General features: G+C 47.0%; 1 protein-coding gene across 6 annotated transcripts in view; it reads left to right on the forward strand.

The window, feature by feature from the left end:
• The window catches only part of ZSWIM7 (zinc finger SWIM-type containing 7), a 346,796-nt gene that overhangs the window by 207,386 nt on the left and 117,270 nt on the right, over positions 1 to 22,140 (forward strand). The window contains exon 1 of one of the 6 annotated variants that reach the window (XM_063957376.1): positions 16,176 to 16,315. The exons of the other annotated variants lie outside the window; for them this stretch is intronic. Within the exon in view, the coding sequence (XP_063813446.1) occupies positions 16,191 to 16,315 (125 nt within the window). The 5' untranslated portion in view covers positions 16,176 to 16,190. Of the gene's footprint in view, positions 1 to 16,175; positions 16,316 to 22,140 lie in introns of those variants that run through there. 6 annotated transcript variants of the gene reach the window in all.

Raw genomic sequence — 22,140 nt, forward strand, 5'->3', positions numbered from 1 at the left:
CACAAACATGGCTGGCCTGCTCACAAACAGACCCTGGCCAGATGGATAAGAATGGTGATTGCACATGCTTATGTACAGGCTGGCCTTCCAGCTCCTGCTACCATAAAGGCCCATTCTACTCGGTCGGTTGGACCTTCTTGGGCGGCCCGCCGTGGTGCGACCCTTGAACAATTGTGCAAGGCGGCTACGTGGTCCTCAGTGAACACGTTCATAAGGTTCTGTGCTTCGATACTTCTGCCTCTCAGGATGCTTCCTTTGAACGCCGGGTTCTTGTGCCCGCTACAATGCGTCCCCTCCCATAAGGAACTGCTTTTGGACATCCCCAATGTCATTCCCTGTGGAGCCAGTGTACCTCGCAGAAAGAGATTTAACAACGGTAAGTTCTTACCTTAAATCTCGTTTTGGTTAGTAAGCTTTAATGAAATAACATCTGTGACTAGTGCAGTTTATTATTATTTTCCAGAGACAGACTGGAGGCATAAGGATTTGAGCGATTCATAGTTGCCTGGCCACCAATATTGAGAACACTGACATCACACAGTATACCAATACTACTCTATGCATTCAGATTTTGCCTTTATGCAAGTCGCCAATTGTTGCACTATGGGGGTCATTCCGACCCGATCGCTCGCTGCAGTTTCTCGCAGTGCAGCGATCGGGTCGGAACTGCGCGGCATGCAAGCCGTCGTTCCCTAACGATCGCCTCTGAGGCGGGCGCTGGGCGGAAGGGGGCTGGACGGCGGCGTTAAGCTGACGTATAGGGGGGCGCGGTCCGGCCAACGCAGGCATAGCTGGACCGTTGCGGTGGGGGGGGGGGGGGGGGCCGGGGAGAGACGAGTAGCTCCCGGCTAAAGCTGCGCTGGTCGGGAGCTACTCTTGAAGTGCAGAGGCATCGCCGCTGTGCGATGCCTTTGCACTTCGGCGGGGGGGGGGGGGGGGGCTCTGACATGCCGGGTGTCCGCCCGCATGTCAGTGTGCATGATCGTAGCTGTGCTAAATTTAGCACACTACGATCAACTTGGAATGACCCCCTATATACACAAACAAGAGCATAGCGCTGGGAGCACCCTCTATCCATTTGAACCCCATTAGGAATGGCCAAATATTCTCTGTAAAACACTGGAATATGTATGCGCTATTAAAATATCTGTAAATAAATAAGAAGTTTGGATGCCTCTGTGCTCCGTCAACAGTATCCTAAAACCTATTTGCCACACCAGATCCCCAAAGAATTGTATTAAGCGCATGCTACATAATTCAACAATAGTAAGAGCTGAACCTGGAATTTTAAAGGAAGCCTTTGAGCAAGACCTTTATTCCAGTAATGAAAGAAGATACAAAAGATACAGACACTAAAGGGTTCTAATGTAAGGAACATAAAGCAGGACTAGAACATTTAGTGCTCTGTTGACACTGGTTCTGGTCAGCACTAAAGCCATATCCCACCTTCCCAGGTTGTACTGTATGGAGCTGACTAGGATCAGACAAGGAAAAGTAACAAGCAGCTATGCCTCCACCTTGGCCTTGCATCCCGTGCAACACCACCAGCTGCATCATACTTTGTATGGCCCTCCATACAAGGCCAAACTATGATAAAAGTGATTTTCTCTTACGTCCTAGAGGATGCTGGGGTCCACATTAGTACCATGAGGTATCGACGGGTCCACTAGGAGCCATTGGCACTTTAAGAGTTTGAGAGTGTGGGCTGGCTCCTCCCTCTATGTTCCTCCTACCAGACTCAGTTTACAAAATGTGCCCGGAGGAGCCGGTCACAGCTAGGGGAGCTTCTCTGGAAAAGTTTTATTTTTAGAGTTTTTTTATTTTACAAGGAGGCTGCTGGCAACAGCTCCCTGCTTCGTGGGATTAAGGGGTAAAATAGTGTCCGCCCTGCGGGGTCTGAGCCACTATCTCCGCTGACAGGACACTGAGCTCCTGAGGGGATCGAACATTACCCAGCACAGGGGTTCACTCACCCCGGCAGCATGCCGCCACCCCCTTACAGAGCCAGAAGATCAGTGGCAAGTCAGTCACCGCGCCCCCCTAGCAAGCGGGGAGCCGGTGTGAAGGTGGCGGCAACAAGGTGTGGAGTGCAGTACTGATTGCGCTCCGAGGCTTAGCGGTACATAGTGCAGCGCTGTGAGGGGCGCCCTGAGCCAGCGCCTACACCCTACACTGACCTCTAAGCCTGTCAGGGTCCCAGGATCGCTGCCAGCATGATTCCTCAGGCCAGTATAATCTCGAGAAGAGCGGGAAGACAGTGGCATTAAGGGGGCGGAGCTTCTCCTCAGAGCGGACCCAGCAGCGTTCAGTGACGTTTTCCTGCCTGCAGAAACGCTGTCAGTGAAGAGCAGTCCCTCCATATCAACTCCGGCTATCTCTTATGGTACCAGGGGGTTGTAGAAGGGGGGGGGGGGCTGTATACAGGCTGTGTAACCTATTAAGGTACACAGTCAGCGCTGGTTCGGGTCTCCCTTTACCTTGAAAGCGCTGTGTGTGGGTTGGCTCCAATCTCTGTGTCTGTCTTGCCATTCTTGGGGGTGAAACTCTGTCTAGCCTCCCCTGTGTGTGTGTGTGGAGTGTTTGGGGTCTGCATTTAACTATGTCCAGGGACTCTTTGTCATATGCTGCAGAGGATATGTCCTCTCAGGATGATCTCATTTCATGTAATCAGGATTGCACTGTTTTAGCGCAGATACCAGCAAGTGAGCCTGAATTGTTATCCTCTATCAAATCTATGATTTCTCAGATTTCTACTAGGGTTGCACAGAATGAATCTGCAACTCAGGTTTTGCAGAACTCTATGGCAGTTTGGTCCGGTTCTGTTACCTCAGGACCCCCCTCTGTAGGTTCCCACAAACGTGCTCTTGCCCAGATTATGCAAGGTGACACGGATACCGATTCTGATACAGCAGACGGTGATGGGGATGTGCTCAGGGGGGCCGCATCTCTTGCTAAAGGGGTGCAGTTGATGATAGAGGCTATTAGGGATGTGTTGAATATTGCTGATACAACACCTGAGCGGGTTGAGGAGGCTTACTTCACTGACCATAAGAAAGCCTCGCTAACCTTCACTGCGTCCAAAGAATTAAATGCTATTTTTGAAAAAGCATGGGAAAACCCAGAGAAAAAATTCCAGATCCCTAGAAGGGTTGCTTTCCCCTTCCCTGAGGAGGATAGAAAAAAATGTGAAAACCCACCCATAGTGGACGCGTCTGTATCCAGACTCTTTCAAAAGGTGGTTTTACTGGTTCCAGGATCAACCGCCTTAAAGGAGCCGGCTGATCGCAAAGTTGAAACTACGCTCAAATTCATATACACGGCTTCAGGGGCGATACTACGTTCTACTATTGCCTGTGCATGGGTTTCCAAAGCTATAGAAAAGTGGTCAGGCACATTACTTGAGGATTTGGCTACAATGGATAAAAGTGACGCTGAATTGTTTTTACGTAACATTCAGGATTCTGCAGGATTTCTGGTGGAATCCATGAAAGACCTGAGTTCAATGGCTGCAGGAATTTCTTCCATGTCTGTCTCAGCTCGTCGAGGACTGTGGCTGCGCCAGTGGTCTGCCGACGCGGAATCCAGGAGAGGTGTGGAGACCCTACCCTACACAGGTCAGGCTCTCTTTGGGGAAGCGTTGGATGCGGGGATCTCCACGGCTACAAGCGGGTAAGTCACCTTTTCTTCCCTCAGCTGCATCTGCTACGAAGAAACCTTTTTCTTCAGCTGCATCACAGTCCTTTCGGGTTGCTAAAACAAGAAAGGCCAAACCGTCCAACACCTTCTTTAGAGGAGGTCGACCAAAATCCAAGAAACCTGCTGCTGAGGGTCCCAGGAACAGAGGAGGTCGACCAAAATCCAAGAAACCTGCTGCTGAGGGTCCCAGGAACAGAAACCTGCTTCAGATGCGCCAAAGTCCTTAGCATGACTGTGGACCGCGCGGCTTGGAGGTAGGGCTGGTGGGAGCGAGACTCAGACATTTCAGTCACGTCTAGGTGTCGTCCGGCCTGGATCCCTGGGTACAAGATATTGCGTCCCAGGGGTACCGGCTGAAATTTCAAGATCTCCCTCCTCACCGGTTCTTCAAATCAGGTTTGCCAGCTTTGTCGGCAGACAGGGCTATCCTACAGGGAGCCATTCAGAAGTTGGTGGACGCACAGGTTATTGTACCAGTTCCTCCCCAGATGCAAAACAAGGGTTACTATTCGAACCTTTTCGTGGTACCAAAACCGGATGGTTCGGTCAGGCCCATTCTGAATTTAAAATAACTAACCCCTTTCTGAGGGAGTTCAAGTTCAAAATGGAGTCTCTAAGGGCGGTGATATGAGGTCTGGAGGAGGGGAAATTTCTGGTATCCCTGGATATCAAGGATGCGTACCTCCACATTCCGATTTGGCTGCCACATCAAGCTTATCTCCGATTCGCACTGTTGGACTATCATTTTCAGTTCCAGGCCCTGCCATTCGGCCTCTCCACAGCTCCAAGGGTATTCACCAAGGTGATGGAGGAAATTATGGTTCTCCTCCGCAAACAGGGGGTGAACATAATTCCATATCTGGATGATCTGCTGATAAAGGAGAAGCTGTTACAGTCCATTCTTCTCATGACCCACCTGCTCAGGGAACACGGTTGGATCCTGAATCTTCCAAAATCACTTTTGGAACCAACCAGGAGGTTGTCCTTTCTGGGAATGATTCTTGACACGGAAGTGCAGAGGGTGTTTCTTCCAGAGGAAAAAGCGTACAAACAATGGTCCTGGATGTCCTGAAGCCAGCCTGGGTGTCGGTTCATCAGTGCATTTGCCTTCTGGGGAAGATGGTGGCCTCTTACGAGGCTCTACAGTACGGGAGGTTTCATGCTCGGTCCTTCCAACTGGATCTCCTGGACAAGTGGTCGGGATCCCATCTACATATGCACCAGAGAATATGTCTGTCGCCAAAGGCCAGGATTACACTCCTCTGGTGGCTGCAATTACCTCACCTTCTGGAGGGCTGCAGGTACGGGATTCAGGACTGGATCCTTCTAACCACGGATGCAAGTCTCCGGGGCTGGGGCACAGTCACTGTGCCCCAGGGGAAACCTTCCAAGGAAGGTGGTCAAGTCTGGAAGCCGGCCTGCCGATAAACATTCTGGAACAAAGAGCCGTCTACAACGGTCTTCTTCAAGCGACCCATCTTCTGAGAAATCGGGCCATTCAAGTGCACTCGGACAATGTAACGACAGTGGCTTACATAAACCGACAGGGCGGAACGAAGAGCAGAGCTGCCATGTCAGAGGTAACGAGAGTCATCCTCTGGGCAGAAATACACGCTGTCACAACTGAGGGCTAAGGCTAACCCGGGGAGACCTCAGTTGTAGGGGCTGGGATGGTTGGATAGGGTTCTTAGACATGCAGAGGATTAGGCACTGAAGCCCGAAGGCGTGACGAAGACAACGTCGTAAAATAAAGTCTGTTTATTAAACACACAGTTCTGATACATCTAGGCAGTTCAGGTAATTCAACGGTAGATTGTGCATTGAAATCAACAGTATAGTTCCTTTAGCACAGTGGTAGAAAGATACTGTGGCAATATAGAATGAGTTGGTAATAAAGTCACAGCAAGACCGGAGATGTAATGTCCGTTGGCCACAAATAACCACTGTAGAGGCAAACAAGCAGGTACTGACCAGCAGGTTATACTCTGAGAGCTGAAGTCGAGATAGATGCACAGAGGTTGAGAAGAACACAGGAGAACTGCCGGGGATGCCGGATGGAACCGGACCAGACGGGAAGGTGTAGCAGAACTTACCGGTGATGTTAGAGTCTGATGGTGAGTACCGATGGTGATGAGTATCGATGGTGGAACACCGATGAAGCTGGAGATCGATGGCAAAACACAGATGGAGCTAGGCAGAGCTGCAAACAACAGGAGTGGAGAGATACCAGAACACTGCTGGAAGCTGGAGGCGGAGCAGAGCCCAACGCTGGAAGCTGAAAGCCGATGTAGGTATCACAGCAGATAACCAAGAAGCAGAGCTGGAACAATGCAGAAGTCAGGCTGCACCGCAAGCTGGTAACCGGTGCTGGTCTCTAAGTGGAGCTGAATCACAGGAGTTGAACACAGGAGCTGGAATACCTGGAGACCCGAACTGTAGATTCCACAGACAGGAGAGACATGTGTACAAGGTTTGACAACCAAAGCACTGACTATTAGGCAGCCTTGATGCAGGATATTTATACCAGCTGGGAAGCAGGTATTGGCTGGGTAATCAGGCAGAGTCCAGAGTGCAGCTGCTGGGTAATCAGGCAGAGTCCAGAGTGCAGCTGATAGGCTGTAAAGCAACATGTGATGAATCCAAACATGGCTGCGCCCATGTTTGAATCTGGAGGGAAAGTCTGTTTGAACTTAAGCATGTGAGAGACTGAGGCCATGTTACAGACAGCGCAGGTGGAATCCAGGCTTGGAGCGCTGGGCCAGTCTCAGGAGACACTTGGAAGGTAAGAAATGGTGATGAATTACCCGTATCGTGACACACGTGTTGGCGCTGTCAGCAATCTTCATTCCGGGAGTAGACAACTGGGAAGCGGTTTTCCTCAGCAGACACGATCTCCATCCCTGGGAGTGGGGTCTCCATCCGGAGGTGTTCAAGGAGGTAACAGATCTTTGGGGTGTACCTCAAATAGACATGATGGCTTCTCGTCTCAACAAGAAGCTTTGGCGATATTGTTCCAGGTCGAGGGACCCGCAAGCAGTGGCGGTGGACGCCCTAGTGACTCTGTGGGTTTTCCAGTCAGTGTACGTGTTTCCACCACTCCCACTCATTCCAAGAGTGCTAAAGCTCATAAGGAGAACAAGGGTTCAAGCGATCCTCATTGCTCCAGACTGGCCAAGAAGGTCTTGGTACGCGGATCTTCTGGATCTACTACTAGAAGAGCCGAGGCCTCTTCCTCTTCGTGAGGACCTGCTGCAGCAGGGGCCGTTCGCCTATCAAGACTTACCACAGCTTCGTTTGACGGCATGAAGGATGACCACCAGATACTAGCTCGGAAGGGCATTCCGAACAAAGGTTATTCCTACCCTGATACAGGCTAGGAAAGGAGTAACGTCTAAACATTAGCATCATATTTGGAAGAAATATGTATCTTGGTGTGGGTCCAAGAAGTTTCCTACGGTGGAGTTTCAACTGGGACGTTTTCTCCTCTCCCTGCAAGCAGGTGTGGATATGGGCCTGAGGTTGGGATGCATAAAGGTCCAGATTAGTGGTACTAATATGGACCCCAGCATCCTCGAAGATGTAAGAGAAATAATATAATCTATATCAGGCATTCCCAACCACGGTCCTCAAGGCACACCAACAGTGCAGGTTTTAGTGATATCCAGGCTTCAGCACAGGTGACTTAATTAGTAGCTCAGTTATTTTGATTAAACCATCTGTGCTGCAGCCTGGATATCACTAAAACCTGCACTGTTGGTGTGCCTTGAGGACTGTGGCTGGGAATGCCTGATCTATATGAATAAATATTTCTAAACATTTAAAAAAATATATGGTACAGTAATCCAAGATGTACAGTAGCAAGCGGTCAGTTTAGTAAAACATAGTAAAGAGAACATACAGTAGAAAGTGAAAATACAGTACAAACCTCTCTATGTGGAAAAGGACTAATACATCAAAATTATCTAGTGCTGCAAAGGTGATCAAGATCGATTTCTGAAAGGCAGCAATTTTTCTAATTCAAAGGAAACATTTTTTGGGCAAGGATGAGCATCCTACGTTGGAGAAGAAGCACTTTGTGTTTGTGGTTGGCCTACCATTGTGCACTGTTTTTGTGATTTATTTGGACATACTCTAAAGACTGCAAGGCTAATTTCTCCTGTGCTGCCCCTCTACTCTGGAACTCAGGTGGTCATTCCGAGTTGTTCGCTCGCAAGCTGCTTTTAGCAGCTTTGCACACGCTAAGCCGCCGCCTACTGGTAGTGAATCTTAGCATAGTAAAATTGCGAACGAAAGATTAGCAGAATTGCGAATAGACACTTCTTAGCAGTTTCTGAGTAGCTCCAGACTTACTCGGCAACTGCGATCAGTTCAGTCAGTTTCGTTCCTGGTTTAACGTCACAAACACACCCAGCGTTCGCCCAGACACTCCCCCGTTTCTTCAGACACTCCCGCGTTTCCCCCAGAAACGGCAGCGTTTTTTCACACACATAAAACGGGTAGTATCCGCCCAGAAACACTCACTTCCTGTCAATCACATTACGATCACCAGAATGAAGAAAAAACCTTGTAATGCCGTGAGTAAAATACCTAACTGCATAGCAAATTTACTTGGCGCAGTCGCAGTGCGAACATTGCGCATGCGCAATTAGCGGAAAATCGCTGCGATGCGAAGAAAATTACAGAGCGAAGAACTCGGAATGAGGGCCTCAGTCACTTGTTCTTTCAGACTTCTCGCTAGTCTGCCCACCATCAAACAAGCTCTTAAGACTCCCCTCTTTATATCAGCCTTCTTCATAAGTCACTGCTCTGCCATCCAGCAACTCTTCCCTGTTCACACACCCTCTTGTCTGTAAGCCATGAGGTTTTGCTTAAATTGTGCTAGCGCAAATCTTAGGCTATTACAGTTGAGCTCAGTGTTTTTGGGCACTTAATGGAGCAGTTTAATTGTTGCCTCAATCAGGCAGGCATACAGTGGGCACCCATTATTTCTGCATGTCCCCTCCTGAGTTGGTGAGCAGAAATGTGCGAAGATCTCAGCTTTTCGTACATTTTTCTTGTCAAGCAAAATACTTCATACGAATTTAGCCATTTTCCAACACTAAATGTATGTAATGGGTTAAAAGTTAGTCGATCCTGGCGACAGGTTCTTGCAAACTACGTAATGATAATATAATGTATACCAATGGGTATAGTAGAAAAACAAATTCTGTGCTGTTATCTTGACCCTCTGTTCCTTTCCAAAATATTATACTGTGTTAGTTCTGATCTCTTCTCACTTGTGCATGAGACAAGGTTATTTACTTCCTCTGACCCTTGCTTGTCCCGGCATATATTTACACTGATCAGGGTATTGATAGGAATGTTAGCAGTCCATTCTTACATTAACTTTAGTTTGCACAGTTGCTTAATTATCTTGATGGCAGAAGTCTGGCTAAAATCCTGACTATTAATAGTAATGTTTAACTTGGAACTAAAATTAGATGATATTTCTCAGGAGCTTTAGACAGTAATTGTTATTTTCATGGCATTGATCACATCACTCATTTAGTGTTTTCATTGAAAACTGTATATGCATTCTCTATTTAAATAATACTAGCTGGAGTACCCGGCGTTGCCCGGGATTTTAAGAATGTGTGTTTACAAAAATAAATGTAAATATTAAACACATAGTATAAATAACATTGTAGATAGCTGAATACCCGTGTTGGAGATCTAGTATATAGGCATATCTTGCTTCCCTGACGTGCTTTGTGTAGTGGCCGGACCCCGTTTTGGTCCCTCAAGAGATTCTGCTCTTCCCACTATACAACTCTCAGTCTGTGGCGTCCTGCTGCCTCCATTCCCCTCCTCACATCTTGTCAGTGCCCCTGTGAAATTATCGTTTTTGTTTTTTTTACAGTTTCTTATATAGTGCAGCACATTATGTATCTCCTGATATATTCTGTGCTGCTGGGGGACCGTGCTACTTCCACTATATAACTCTCAGTGTGTGGGTTTGTGCTACCTGCATTCCCCCCCTCACATCATGTCACTGGCCCTGTCACATATAGCCCTGTCATCACTGTCCCGATATAGTTTGTGCTGCTGGCCCACCCCCCACAGTGTTTGTTCCCAGAGTGTAAAGGGAGGTACACACAGAGAGATCCGTGTTTAAAATCTAAGCAATCTGACTAGATTGCTTAGATTTTAAGCAGGGATCTGTCGTGTGTGTGCCCCCCAGCGACAGCCGCACATCGCTATTGCCGTTGCTAGATTGAGCCTGCATGCAGGCTCAATCTAGCGGGTCGCTCACTTCAGCGCTGTGTGAAGTGAGCAGCCCCCTGTCGTCGCCCCCCCCCCCCCCCTCGCTTAGCACATTGCTCTGTGTACTGAGAGGGGGGAGAGATGTGTGCTGACCGGTCTGTGTTAAGATCGCTCAGCACACATCTCTCTCGTCAGTGTTGGCCTTAAGTCATTTGTGTAGCAAGTTTGGTGTAAATTGGTCCAGGCATTCCAGAGTTATGCTGTCTGCTGAAAAACTCTGTGCTGCTGCCTCACCCCTAGGCGTGCTAGGGTTGTCTTACCCCCACAGTGTTTGTTCCCAGCTTGTAAGTCATATGTGTACCAAGTTTTTTGTAAATAGGTCCAGGCATTTGGGAGTTATGCTGTCTCCTGAAATACTCTGTGCTGCTGTCCCACCGCTATATGTGTACCAAGTTTGTTGTAAATTGCTGCAGGCATTCCAGGGTTATGCTGTCTGCTGAAATACTCAGTGCTGCTGCCTCACCCCTAGGGATGCTAGGGGTGTCTTCTCCCCACAGTGTTTGTTTCCAGATTGTAAGGCTTATGTGTACCAATTTTTGAGTACATTGCTCCAGCAATTCTGGAGTTATGCTGTCTCCTGATATTCTCTGTGCTGCTGTCTGCTCCCCTAGGGATGCTAGGGATTTCAAATTGTTTTAGTTGCCTCCGCCATATTTTAATACGCTTGTATGTAAAATTTCACGATGTTCACTTGTAAACTGTGGATTTGTATAGAAAGACAGAAGGACAGACAAATTTTCATTTTTATATATTAGATAATATACGGGTTAATTACATGTATTTGTATAGGGACGGGCAAATTCTAGTGGGGGGTTTCCAAATACTTGCATAGAGAATCCTATTTAAGGAGTATCACATTAGTCACTGCTGCAACACCTATTCTGTTACATATTGATAGCATGGCTATAGATAGTGGGACACTTTTATGACTATTTGTAATAATGACACGCACCATACACCGTTTCTTAGAAAAACTGTGAAAGTTTTAACTACGGAAGGCCATGGTGACATAAGCAGCCAGAAGTGCATTACTGGCCTGTCTGGCAAGATAGTCCAAAATTCTGTCGTTTTGTGCTCTTAAATTAAGTAAACTTCGTTCCGATACAGTTGTGCAACAACATTGTTAGATGTGATTCAGAAACATTACCTCCGACTAAACAATCCATCTACAGTTGACACAAGAAATTTTAAACAACTGGATATTTGTCTAAAGCCCTGGGCGACCGCATGTATCTGATGAGCAAGTGGAGATTGTTTGTATCATTTATCAACGCAGCCCAAAGAAATCCACAACGAGGGCGAGTCTGGAGTTAAAAATTCCACAACCAGCTGTTTGGAAAATGTTGCGGAAGCTTCTGCAAATGACTTCCTACAAACTGCAGTTATTGCAGAGTCTTTGTGACCAGGACAAAATTGCATGTTGTGATTCTGTGCAGGAATGTAGGAGCGTTTTGAAGAAGAGGGTTTTATTGAATGTCTAATTTTCAGAGATTAGTCGACCTTCCACACCAGAGGGAAAGTCAACAAACAGAACTATCTCATCTTAATATACAAGGTCAACAGTGGAGCATGAGCGGGATTCCCTAATAGTTAATGTCATCTGTGCTATATTGTGTTAAGAGTGTATGGCCCATTCTTTTTACAAGAAAATAATGTCATGGGAACTAATCTTGATATGCTCATTAGTTGATGCCTTGGTTGCATAAAGACAGTGACACTCCATTTTTTAACAAGATAGGGCATCGCCACACTGACACCACACAGAGATGATCATGATGAAACACTGAATTGACCGCACAGCAAACTGCAACATGTCTCTCATGCTGGCCACCACAAAGTCCCAATGTACTGTATCAACCTGTGACTTTATTTTATGAGCTATGTCAAGTTACTTCTGTCTTGTACAAACTGCAATCCAACTGTCATTCATCTTGCTCCTCTCATAGGGGCAGATGTATTAATCCTGGAGAAGTGGTAAAGCAGTGATAAGTGCAAGGTGATAACACACCAGCCAATCAGCTCCTAACTGCCAATTTACATAATGCATCAGCCAATCAGCTCCAGTATGTAAATTGGCAGCAATGAGCTGATTGGCTGGTGCGTTATCACCTTGCACTTATCACTGCTTTATCACTTCCCCAGGCTTAATACATCTGCCCCATAACAACTGCAGTAGATCTACCCGGTGATATGTATTACCGTGATAATTATACCAATACGGTCACTGTAGGAGCTCTGACTGCCAGTGGGCACTAGAGACAGGGAGAAGACAAAAGTATTCAAGGGACGCAGAAACTGTGTGATTCCCATCTTTGCCTTTGCTGTAGTTGTGCACCATGGGATGAAGCACTCACCTTGCATCATTTTAGTAATCGCCCCACAGATCTAAATTTGCAAATATGCAAGAAGTATATACTAAACTTCACCAGCTAAATGTCAGTGCCCCAAAACCCAACATGCTGTTTTCTGTTTGCAAACTGGCCATTATTGTTGGTAGTCAGTAGCGGATCTTGCTACGGGCACACAAGATTTTTGCCCAGGGCGCCGCCTTCCGGAGAGTGCCGCCACCATCTGGAGAGCGCCGCCACATGGCAAGATCCGCTACTGTTGGTCAGAGCCCCCTGGTGCTGTGAAGGAAACTAGACGCTACCCGTCTAGTTTCCTTTCGTGGAGAGGACCTTTGCTGGGCGGTGCGCGATTACCTCATCGCGCACCGCACAGCATTGTGGGACTGGCACATAGACGCTAGGGGTTATAATTGACCTCTAGTGTCTATGCTGTGCTATGGGAGAGATGTCATGACGTCTCTCCCATAGATCCGAGGAGCGGCGGCGGCGGAGGTCAGCAGCGGTCGGGAATCAGGAGCGGGGATAGTAAGTATTAACTATTTTTTTTGTAAGCGGCACTACTCAACTGGGGGCACAACTGTAATGGGGGCACAACTCTACAGGGGTATAACTGACCACGCCCCTGTATGAAGCCACGCCCCTATTTTCACTCGGGGCGCCACAAGGGCTAGAACCGGCCCTGTTGGTAGTGTGTATCATTAATCCTTGTAATCACATCTTGTTTCCCTTATTGACCTTTTTGTTAGCCACTCTTATATGTCTTATACTGTATAATAAGCGATGCATGAGATCTTATGTCTAACATCGGATAACTTTCTTACTTGGCCTTCTGTAAAGAAACATTTGAACCCTCGTTGGTCTGTCTTGTTCATAAAAAAAACTCACTGTCCAAGAAACACACATCTGGCACATGAAAAGTGAAATCTAAAGACTAAGAAAAATATTGTTCTTGGATTCTGGTCAAAACACTTTCTATTTCTTTTAGTGCTCAACATTTTTCTCATGGTCTCTTAAAAATTAAATGACTTGTGTATACATACAATATGCATAGGACATATATCTGCAATGAAGAACTGTGTGCCCTCTTAAACATGCAGACAATGTTAAATCTTTTGAAATACAATTTTTATTTTGAAAAAGAAGTGCAAAACACATACAGATATGAAACGTACCAGAAGAATGTTACAGAAAATATAAATTCACAAAATTAAAAAGTAAAACTGAATGATTTGTAAATCCACAGTTTTGTAAAAAAGGGCAAACATTTGTCAGTATTATACACAAAAATATGTAGTCAATCATAACAGTGGATACATGTTATTAATAACTATTACCCAAGTATACTAGAATTGAACATTAGGTTAACCTCGACCACAGTCTCCTGTAATTTTTAAATGTATACTAAACAAGAATAGAAAAGAGGAGGAAGGAAGAAAGCAATAAAAGAGAACAACCTAGGTGGAAAGATAGTAAGGACAAAATGGGAAGGAGGTTATGGAAAGAAATAAACAAGAAATACTGTTTCATCCATCACCGATCATATGATTTTAAAGGTATATGTATTAATATCTATTACAAACATTTCTTAAAGATACATCACATATTACATTATACCATTGTCTTAGCTTCTACCACTACCACCTCTGATGGGAGGCTATTCCACTTGTCCACTACCCTTTCTGTGAAGTAATTTTTCCTCAAATTTCCCCTGAGCCTCCCCCCCTCCAGTCTCAGTGCATGTCCTCGTGTCCTATTGCTTCTCTTCATTTGGAGAATGTTTCCCTCCTGGACTTTAAAGCCCTTGATATATTTGAAAGTTTCTATTGTGTCCCCCCTTTCCCTTCTCTGCTCCAAACTATACATATTGAGATTTTTTAGTCTTTCTGGGTATGTTTTGTGATGTAGGCCATGCACCATTTTAGTTGCCCTTCTGGATAAGAATGGTGATTGCACAAGCTTATGCACAGGCTGGACTTCCAGCTCCTGCTAGTATTAAAGTCCATTCTACTCAGTCTGTTGGACCTTCTGGGGCGGCCTGCCGTGGCGTGTCCTCAGAACAATTTTGCAAGGCGGCTACATAGGCCTCATTGAACACGTTCATTAGGTTCTATGCCTTTGATATTTCCGCCTCCCAGGATGCTTCCTTTGGAAGCCGGGTTCTCATACCCGCTAAGGCGCGTCCCCTCCCTTGAGGAACTGCTTTAGGATATCCCCGATGTTTCACTGTGCAACACAATGTACCCTGCTGCAGAAAAGGACAGGTTTGGTAGTCTTACCATGGTTAACTCTCTTTCTGCAAGGTACATTGGGTTCCACAGGGTGCCCACCCTGACGAACCTAGCTTCTATGGGTTTGTATGGCATTAGCCGCTGGTCCCTTCTCCTGTCGTGAGAATGTGACTCTATGTGACTAACTTCTACCTTCTCTCTTGCCTGCTCCTGCATTGGACTGGTTAACGAAACTGAGCTCACAGTTCCTGGAGGTGGGTTATAGAGGAGGCCCCAATGCATCCTGGGACAGCCTAAAGCTTTAGCCTGTTGGTGCCTCTTGATCAAAATCCACTGTACACTCCCGATGTTTCCCTATGGAACCCAATGTACCTCGCAGAAACAGAGTTAACCATGTTAAGTCTACCATAACTCTCCTTATCTCTAGTTTCTCTTTTCTTTTTAAATAAACCTGGTGACAGTTTTTTCTTAAAATTATCAGATTTCCTAAAAATTTTCATTGTCACCTAATACCCCTAAAACCTCGTCTAACTTTAGGAGATGAAAATTATTTTTCATAGTCTTTTTAAATAGCCTCAGCTTTTGAATTATGTTATGTTACGTACATTATTATCCTATCTTTTCTATGAAAAAAATTAATTTGAGCTCTAGAAGATGTTACAGTTTATTTTATTTTTTATAATGTGGCTCTCTCTATCTGGCTTACTTGTATAAGGGCCTGATCTAATAATTTCTTAGGGTATCCATGCTCTACAAAGGAGTCGTAAAGAACAAGTGCCTGTTTCTGGAATGTTTCTAGAGAGGAACAGTTTCTCCTGATCCTGAGAAACTGTCCCTTTGGGATATCTTGTCTCCATTTAATATGATGACTACTGGTATAGTTTAAATATTTATTCTGATCTGCCTTCTTATTAAAGTTTCTGTGGCAAATTGATTCCCCACGACCGAAAGGGCAATGTCTAGAAACGTAATCTGTTTCATGTACTGTGCTAGTGAACTTTAATCCAAACTCATTTTGATTAAGACTATTAAGAAATTGGTGTATAGAATCCCATCCCAAATTGAAAACAAATCAATATAATGCCCATAAAGGACAAGGTTTGCCCCGTGTCTCCCCCAAATATGCTCCTCCTCAAACCTCCCCATGAACAAATTGTCAAAACTCGGGGCAAACCTGCTTCCGATTGCGATCCGCCGTGTTTGTAAATAATATTGAGAACTGGAAAAAAAAAATATTTATGGTGCAAAATAAAATGTATGGCTGCCAAAATAAAAATTTTAACATTGCATATAATACTGTGATCTTGTGACAAATAATATTGAACCATCTGTATCCCCAGTGAATGTTCAATATTAGCGTATAACGATTCAATGACACAAGTGATCAGACGATAAGTCTCCTTCCATTACACATTCTCATAATAAGAAAATGTCCATTTCTCGAAGTCTTTGGGAGAGAGAATTATGTGGAGGATAGGAACTTTAGAAGGGAGAGGTTTAATTTGAGAAATGGACATTATACACCTCTGGCCCTCAGAAATACGTTATGCGGTATTTATCATTTACAGATTCCCTAAATGGAGAAGAAAAAAAAAGGAATTGTGAAACTGTCAAAATGAAATGTAGGGATAGTCAAGATTCAGGTGACTATATAAGAAATGAGGAAAGGAATATTTTGGGGAAAAGATACAGACATCAAAACCACCTGTGTCGGAACCATCAAGACCAAAACCATGCCTTGTAAGTGATTGTCCCTTTTATAAAAACACCCGAGATTGGCCGGCATCCCGCACCTCAGGCGTTCTCGGACTCCATTACATCCTGCCACATGTCTCTCCACTCTTTGAACCCTATTACTTTCCAACTTCACACTCTCTCTCTCTCTCTCTCTCTCTCTCTCTCTCTCTGTGCATGTCCACCTCTAGTTTATCTCTTCAACCGGTCTCTGTCCACTTGTTTGTTTCATATTCTCTTAATCTGCTGCTTTGAACACTGTTGATCTCTATGTCCTGCAAACTTTTCACGCCATTGACCTTCATGACATGGCGGGAAATTTCTTAGAACTCGGAGAGAGATCAGTGATCACAATTTTGAAATATGAGCAGGTCCTGCAGAACGCTCTCTGACTCCCCAACCAATCATAAGCATTCCCTGTCTCAGCCAATCACTGCCGGCAGCATTCCCCATCTCAGCCAATCACCGCTGGCAGAGTCCCCGTCTCCACATCCAATCACTGCCAGCAGCGCTTCCCATCTCCACATTCAGTTGCCGCCTGAGACCCTGTCGGTCCCCCTGCAGCCGCAGCTCCACCTCCAGCGTGTCCCGATCACTGCTGGTCACAGTGATCGGGCAGCCCACATCAATCCCCCAGCAGTGATTGGGACACACAGTGCAGCATAGTCTGCACTGGAAACAGATGCTCAGCAGGTAATCCTCCTGCGGCGGAAGTGAAAGCCGGCAGTTAAGATTCGGAGCCTGGAGGAGATCTCAGTGTAGGGGAGCCGATCTGTGTGGGTGGACTAGAGTTTGTGTGTCTGTGGGGAGTATAGCTTGCTTCGTGTATGCTGTGTGTGTGTGTGTGTGTGTGTGTGTGTGTGTGTGGTGGGAGTAAAGAACTGATTGGGGACTGGGGAGAGCTGTGCCTGTGTGTGGGGATCTGTATGAGGAACAGTGATGGGGGGGGGGGGGGCCGTGATGCGCTGTTTGAGGGAAGCTGAGTAAGGGGGGATTGGGTCTGCGTGAGGACAGGACAGCTTCCTGATGAGGTATTGTGTGAGGGTGGTGCACTGTATGGGGTAAATTTACTAAGATGGGAGTTCTATTTAAGATGGGATGTTGCCCATAGCAACCAATCAGATTCCAGGTATTATCTTCTAGAAGGTGCTAGATAAATGAGAAGTAGAATCTGACTGGTTGCTATGGGCAACATCCCATCTTAAATATAACTCCCATCTTAGTAAGTTTACCCCTATGTGTGTTTCAGGGGAGCTGACTGTAATGGGTGAGAGCAGTGTGTATGTGGCTGGGAGTACTGCTGCTCTATCACAATCTCCTGTCACCTTCTGCCTCTCCCTGTCACCTTCTGCCTCTCCCTATCAACCTCTGCTTCTCCCCTGCATCACTATCTCCCCATCACCCTCTCTCCTGTCACTCTCTGGAAGGCATCACCCGCTACCTCTGGTTTTCTATTGCCAGTTACTGCAGCAATAGAAAACTACTGGTATAATTACAAAGCAGTGTACTTTCAAACCCCCCCCCCCCCCCCAATTAGTTCTCCCCTCGCAACCCCCAGCATTAGTTCAGTACTGTCTGCCCCTAACCCACTCCTTGCCCCCTGCCCCAGTTGCAATCTACCACTATCCCCAGTACTGCCCCCAGTACCTACCTACCTACAGTTACACCCTTCCTACCCCCAGCATCGTCCCAGCTGCTGTCTTTTCCTTACGCTCTCCTGCATGCCCTTATCTCCCTCTACCCCAACTGTTACCCACTCACAGCACTTCTCAAACTGTTGCCTTACCCCCTCCCTACCACTGCCTGCCCTTAACCCCCTCCCTGCCCCAAGTGTTCCCTGCCTCAACCCCCAGCTCTACCCCAACTGCTGCCTGCCCCCAGCACTGCCTATAATGCATCAATTGTGATGGGACCCAGAAACCGTGGAGTAGGTACCCAATTTCTTAAAGTGAGGAGTCCCTGGGACACACAATTTTTCTCTAACGTCCTAGTGGATGCTGGGACTCCGTCAGGACCATGGGGAATAGCGGGCTCCGCAGGAGACAGGGCACATCTAAATAAAGCTTTTAGGATCACATGGTGCGTACTGGCTCCTCCCCCTATGACCCTCCTCCAAGCCTCAGTTAGGTTTTTGTGCCCGTCCGAGAAGGGTGCAATCTAGGTGGCTCTCCTAAAGAGCTGCTTAGAAAAAGTTTTTTTAGGTTTAAATCTCAGTGAATCCTGCTGGCAACAGGATCACTGCATCGAGGGACTTAGGGGAGAGATTTCCAACTCACCTGCGTGCAGGATGGATTGGAGTCTTAGGCTACTGGACACTTAGCTCCAGAGGGAGTCGGAACACAGGTCCTCCTGGGGTTCGTCCCGGAGCCGCGCCGCCGATCCCCCTTACAGACGCTGAAGACGGAGGTCCGGAAAGCAGGCGGCAGAAGACTCCTCAGTCTTCATGAAGGTAGCGCACAGCACTGCAGCTGTGCGCCATTGTTGCTACACGTCTCACTGATTCAGTCACGGAGGGTGCAGGGCGCTGCTGGGGGCGCCCTGGGCAGCAATATTAAATACCTTTAGTGGCAAATTAAATACATCACATATAGCCATTAAGGCTATATGTATGTATTTAACCCAGGCCAGTTTTCTTAAAACCCGGGAGAAAAGCCCGCCGAAAAAGGGGCGGAGCTTATTCTCCTCAGCACTCAGCGCCATTTTCCTGCTCAGCTCCGCTGGTGAGGAAGGCTCCCAGGACTCTCCCCTGCACTGCACTACAGAAACAGGGTAACAAAGAGAAGGGGGGCATAATTTGGCGATATTGATATATTAAAAGCGCTTATATCAAAAACAACACCTTCTAGGGTTGTTTATATACATTTATAGCGTTTTTGGTGTGTGCTGGCAAACTCTCCCTCTGTCTCCCCAAAGGGCTAAGAGGGTCCTGTCTTCGATTAGAGCATTCCCTGTGTGGCTGCTGTGTGTCGGTACGTGTGTGTCGACATGTATGAGGACGATGTTGGTGTGGAGGCAGAGCAATTGCCGGTAATGGTGATGTCACCCCCTAGGGAGTCGACACCGGAATGGATGGCTTTAGTTATGGAATTACGTGATAATGTTAGCACATTACAAAAGTCAGTTGACGAAATGAGACGGCCGGAAAACCAGTTAGTACCGGCTCAGGCGTCTCAGACACCGTCAGGGGCTGTAAAACGTCCCTTACCTCAGTCAGTCGACACGGGTACCGACACAGATGAATCTAGTGTCGACGGTGAAGAAACAAACGTATTTTCCAATAGGGCCACACGTTATATGATCACGGCAATGAAGGAGGCTTTGCAGATTTCTGATACTGCTGGTACCTCAAAAAGGGGTATTATGTGGGGGGTGAAAAAACTACCTGTAGCTTTTCCAGAATCAGAGGAATTGAATGACGTGTGTGACGAAGCGTGGGTTAACCCAGATAGAAAACTGCTAATTTCCAAGAAGTTATTGGCATTATACCCTTTCCCACCAGAGGTTAGGGCGCGCTGGGAAACACCCCCTAGGGTGGATAAGGCGCTCACACGTTTATCAAAGCAAGTGGCGTTGCCGTCTCCTGATACGGCCGCCCTCAAGGATCCAGCAGATAGGAGGCTGGAAACTACACTGAAGAGTATATACACACATACTGGTGTTATACTGCGACCGGCAGTAGCCTCAGCCTGGATGTGCAGTGCTGGGGTAGTGTGGTTGGATTCTCTGACTGAAAATATTGATACCCTGGATAGGGACAGTATTTTATTGACTCTAGAGCAATTAAAGGATGCTTTTCTTTATATGCGAGATGCTCAGAGGGATATTTGTACTCTAGCATAAAGAGTAAGCGCGATGTCCATATCTGCCAGAAGAAGTTTATGGACGCGACAGTGGTCAGGTGATGCGGATTCCAAAAGGCATATGGAAGTATTGCCATATAAAGGAGAGGAATTATTTGGGGTCGGTCTTTCGGACCTGGTGGCCACGGCAACTGCCGGCAAATCCACTTTTTTACCTCAGACCCCCTCCCAACAGAAAAAGACACCGTCTTTTCAGCCGCAGTCCTTTCGCTCCTATAAAAACAAGCGACCAAAAGGACAGTCTTATCTGCCGCGAGGCAGAGGAAAGGGTAAGAGAGGGCAGCAAGCAGCCCCTGCCCAGGACCAGAAGCCCGCCCCGGGTTCTACAAAGCCATCAGCATGACGCTGGGGCTTTACAAGCGGACTCAGGAGCGGTGGGGGGTCGACTCAAGATTTTCAGCAATCAGTGGGCTCGCTCACAAGTGGACCCGTGGATCCTGCAGATAATATCTCAGGGTTACATGTTGGAGTTCGAAAGGTCTCCCCCTCGCCGGTTCCTAAAGTCTGCTTTACCAACGTCTCCCTCAGAAAGGACGTCGGTTTTGGAAGCCATTCACAAGCTGTATTCTCAGCAGGTGATAGTCAAGGTACCCCTCCTACAACAGGGAAAGGGGTATTATTCCACACTATTTGTGGTACCGAAGCCGGACGGTTCGGTAAGACCTATTCTAAACCTGAAATCCTTGAACCTGTACATACAGAAATTCAAGTTCAAGATGGAGTCACTCAGAGCAGTGATAGCGAATCTGGAAGAAGGGGACTTCATGGTGTCCCTGGACATAAAAGATGCTTATCTGCATGTCCCAATTTACCCCTCACACCAAGGGTATCTCAGGTTCGTGATACAAGACTGTCATTATCAGTTTCAAACGCTGCCGTTTGGTTTGTCCACGGCCCCTCGGGTCTTTACCAAGGTAATGACCGAAATGATGGTTCTTCTACGAAGAAAAGGCGTATTAATTATCCCTTACTTGGACGATCTCCTGATAAGGGCAAAGTCCAGAGAACAGCTGGAAGTCGGTGTAGCACTAACCCAGGTAGTGCTTCAGCAACACGGGTGGATTCTGAATCTTCCAAAATCTCAATTGACCCCGACAACTCGTCTGCTGTTCCTGGGAATGATTCTGGACACGGTTCAGAAAAAGGTGTTTCTCCCGGAGGAGAAAGCAAGGGAGTTATCCGAACTTGTCAGGAACCTCCTAAAACCAGGAACTGTGTCAGTACATCAATGCACAAGAGTCCTGGGAAAGATGGTGGCTTCTTACGAAGCGATTCCATTCGGCAGATTCCATGCACGGACATTTCAGTGGGATCTGCTGGACAAATGGTCCGGATCGCATCTGCACATGCATCAGCGGATAACACTGTCACCAAGAACAAGGTTGTCTCTCCTGTGGTGGTTGCAGAGTGCCCATCTGTTAGAGGGCCGCAGATTCGGCATACAGGACTGGGTCCTGGTGACTACGGATGCCAGCCTACGAGGCTGGGGAGCAGTCACACAGGGAAGAAACTTCCAGGGCGTGTGGTCAAACCTGGAGACGTCCCTTCACATAAATATACTGGAGCTAAGAGCGATCTACAATGCTCTAAGCCTGGCAAAATCGCTGCTTCAGGGTCAGCCGGTGTTGATCCAGTCGGACAACATCACGGCAGTCGCCCACGTAAACCGACAAGGCGGCACGAGAAGCAGAAGAGCAATGACAGAAGCTGCAAGGATTCTGCGCTGGGCGGAGAATCATGTCATAGCACTGTCAGCAGTGTTCATCCCGGGAGTGGACAACTGGGAAGCAGACTTCCTCAGCAGACACGACCTTCACCCGGGAGAGTGGGGACTTCATCCAGAAGTCTTCCACATGATTGTGAACCGTTGGGAAAGACCAAAGGTGGACATGATGGCGTCTCGCCTCAACAAAAAATTGGACAGATATTGCGCCAGGTCAAGAGACCCTCAGGCAATAGCTGTGGACGCTC

This window comes from Pseudophryne corroboree, chromosome 2, assembly GCF_028390025.1.
Source record: "Pseudophryne corroboree isolate aPseCor3 chromosome 2, aPseCor3.hap2, whole genome shotgun sequence".
Lineage (NCBI taxonomy): Eukaryota > Metazoa > Chordata > Amphibia > Anura > Myobatrachidae > Pseudophryne > Pseudophryne corroboree.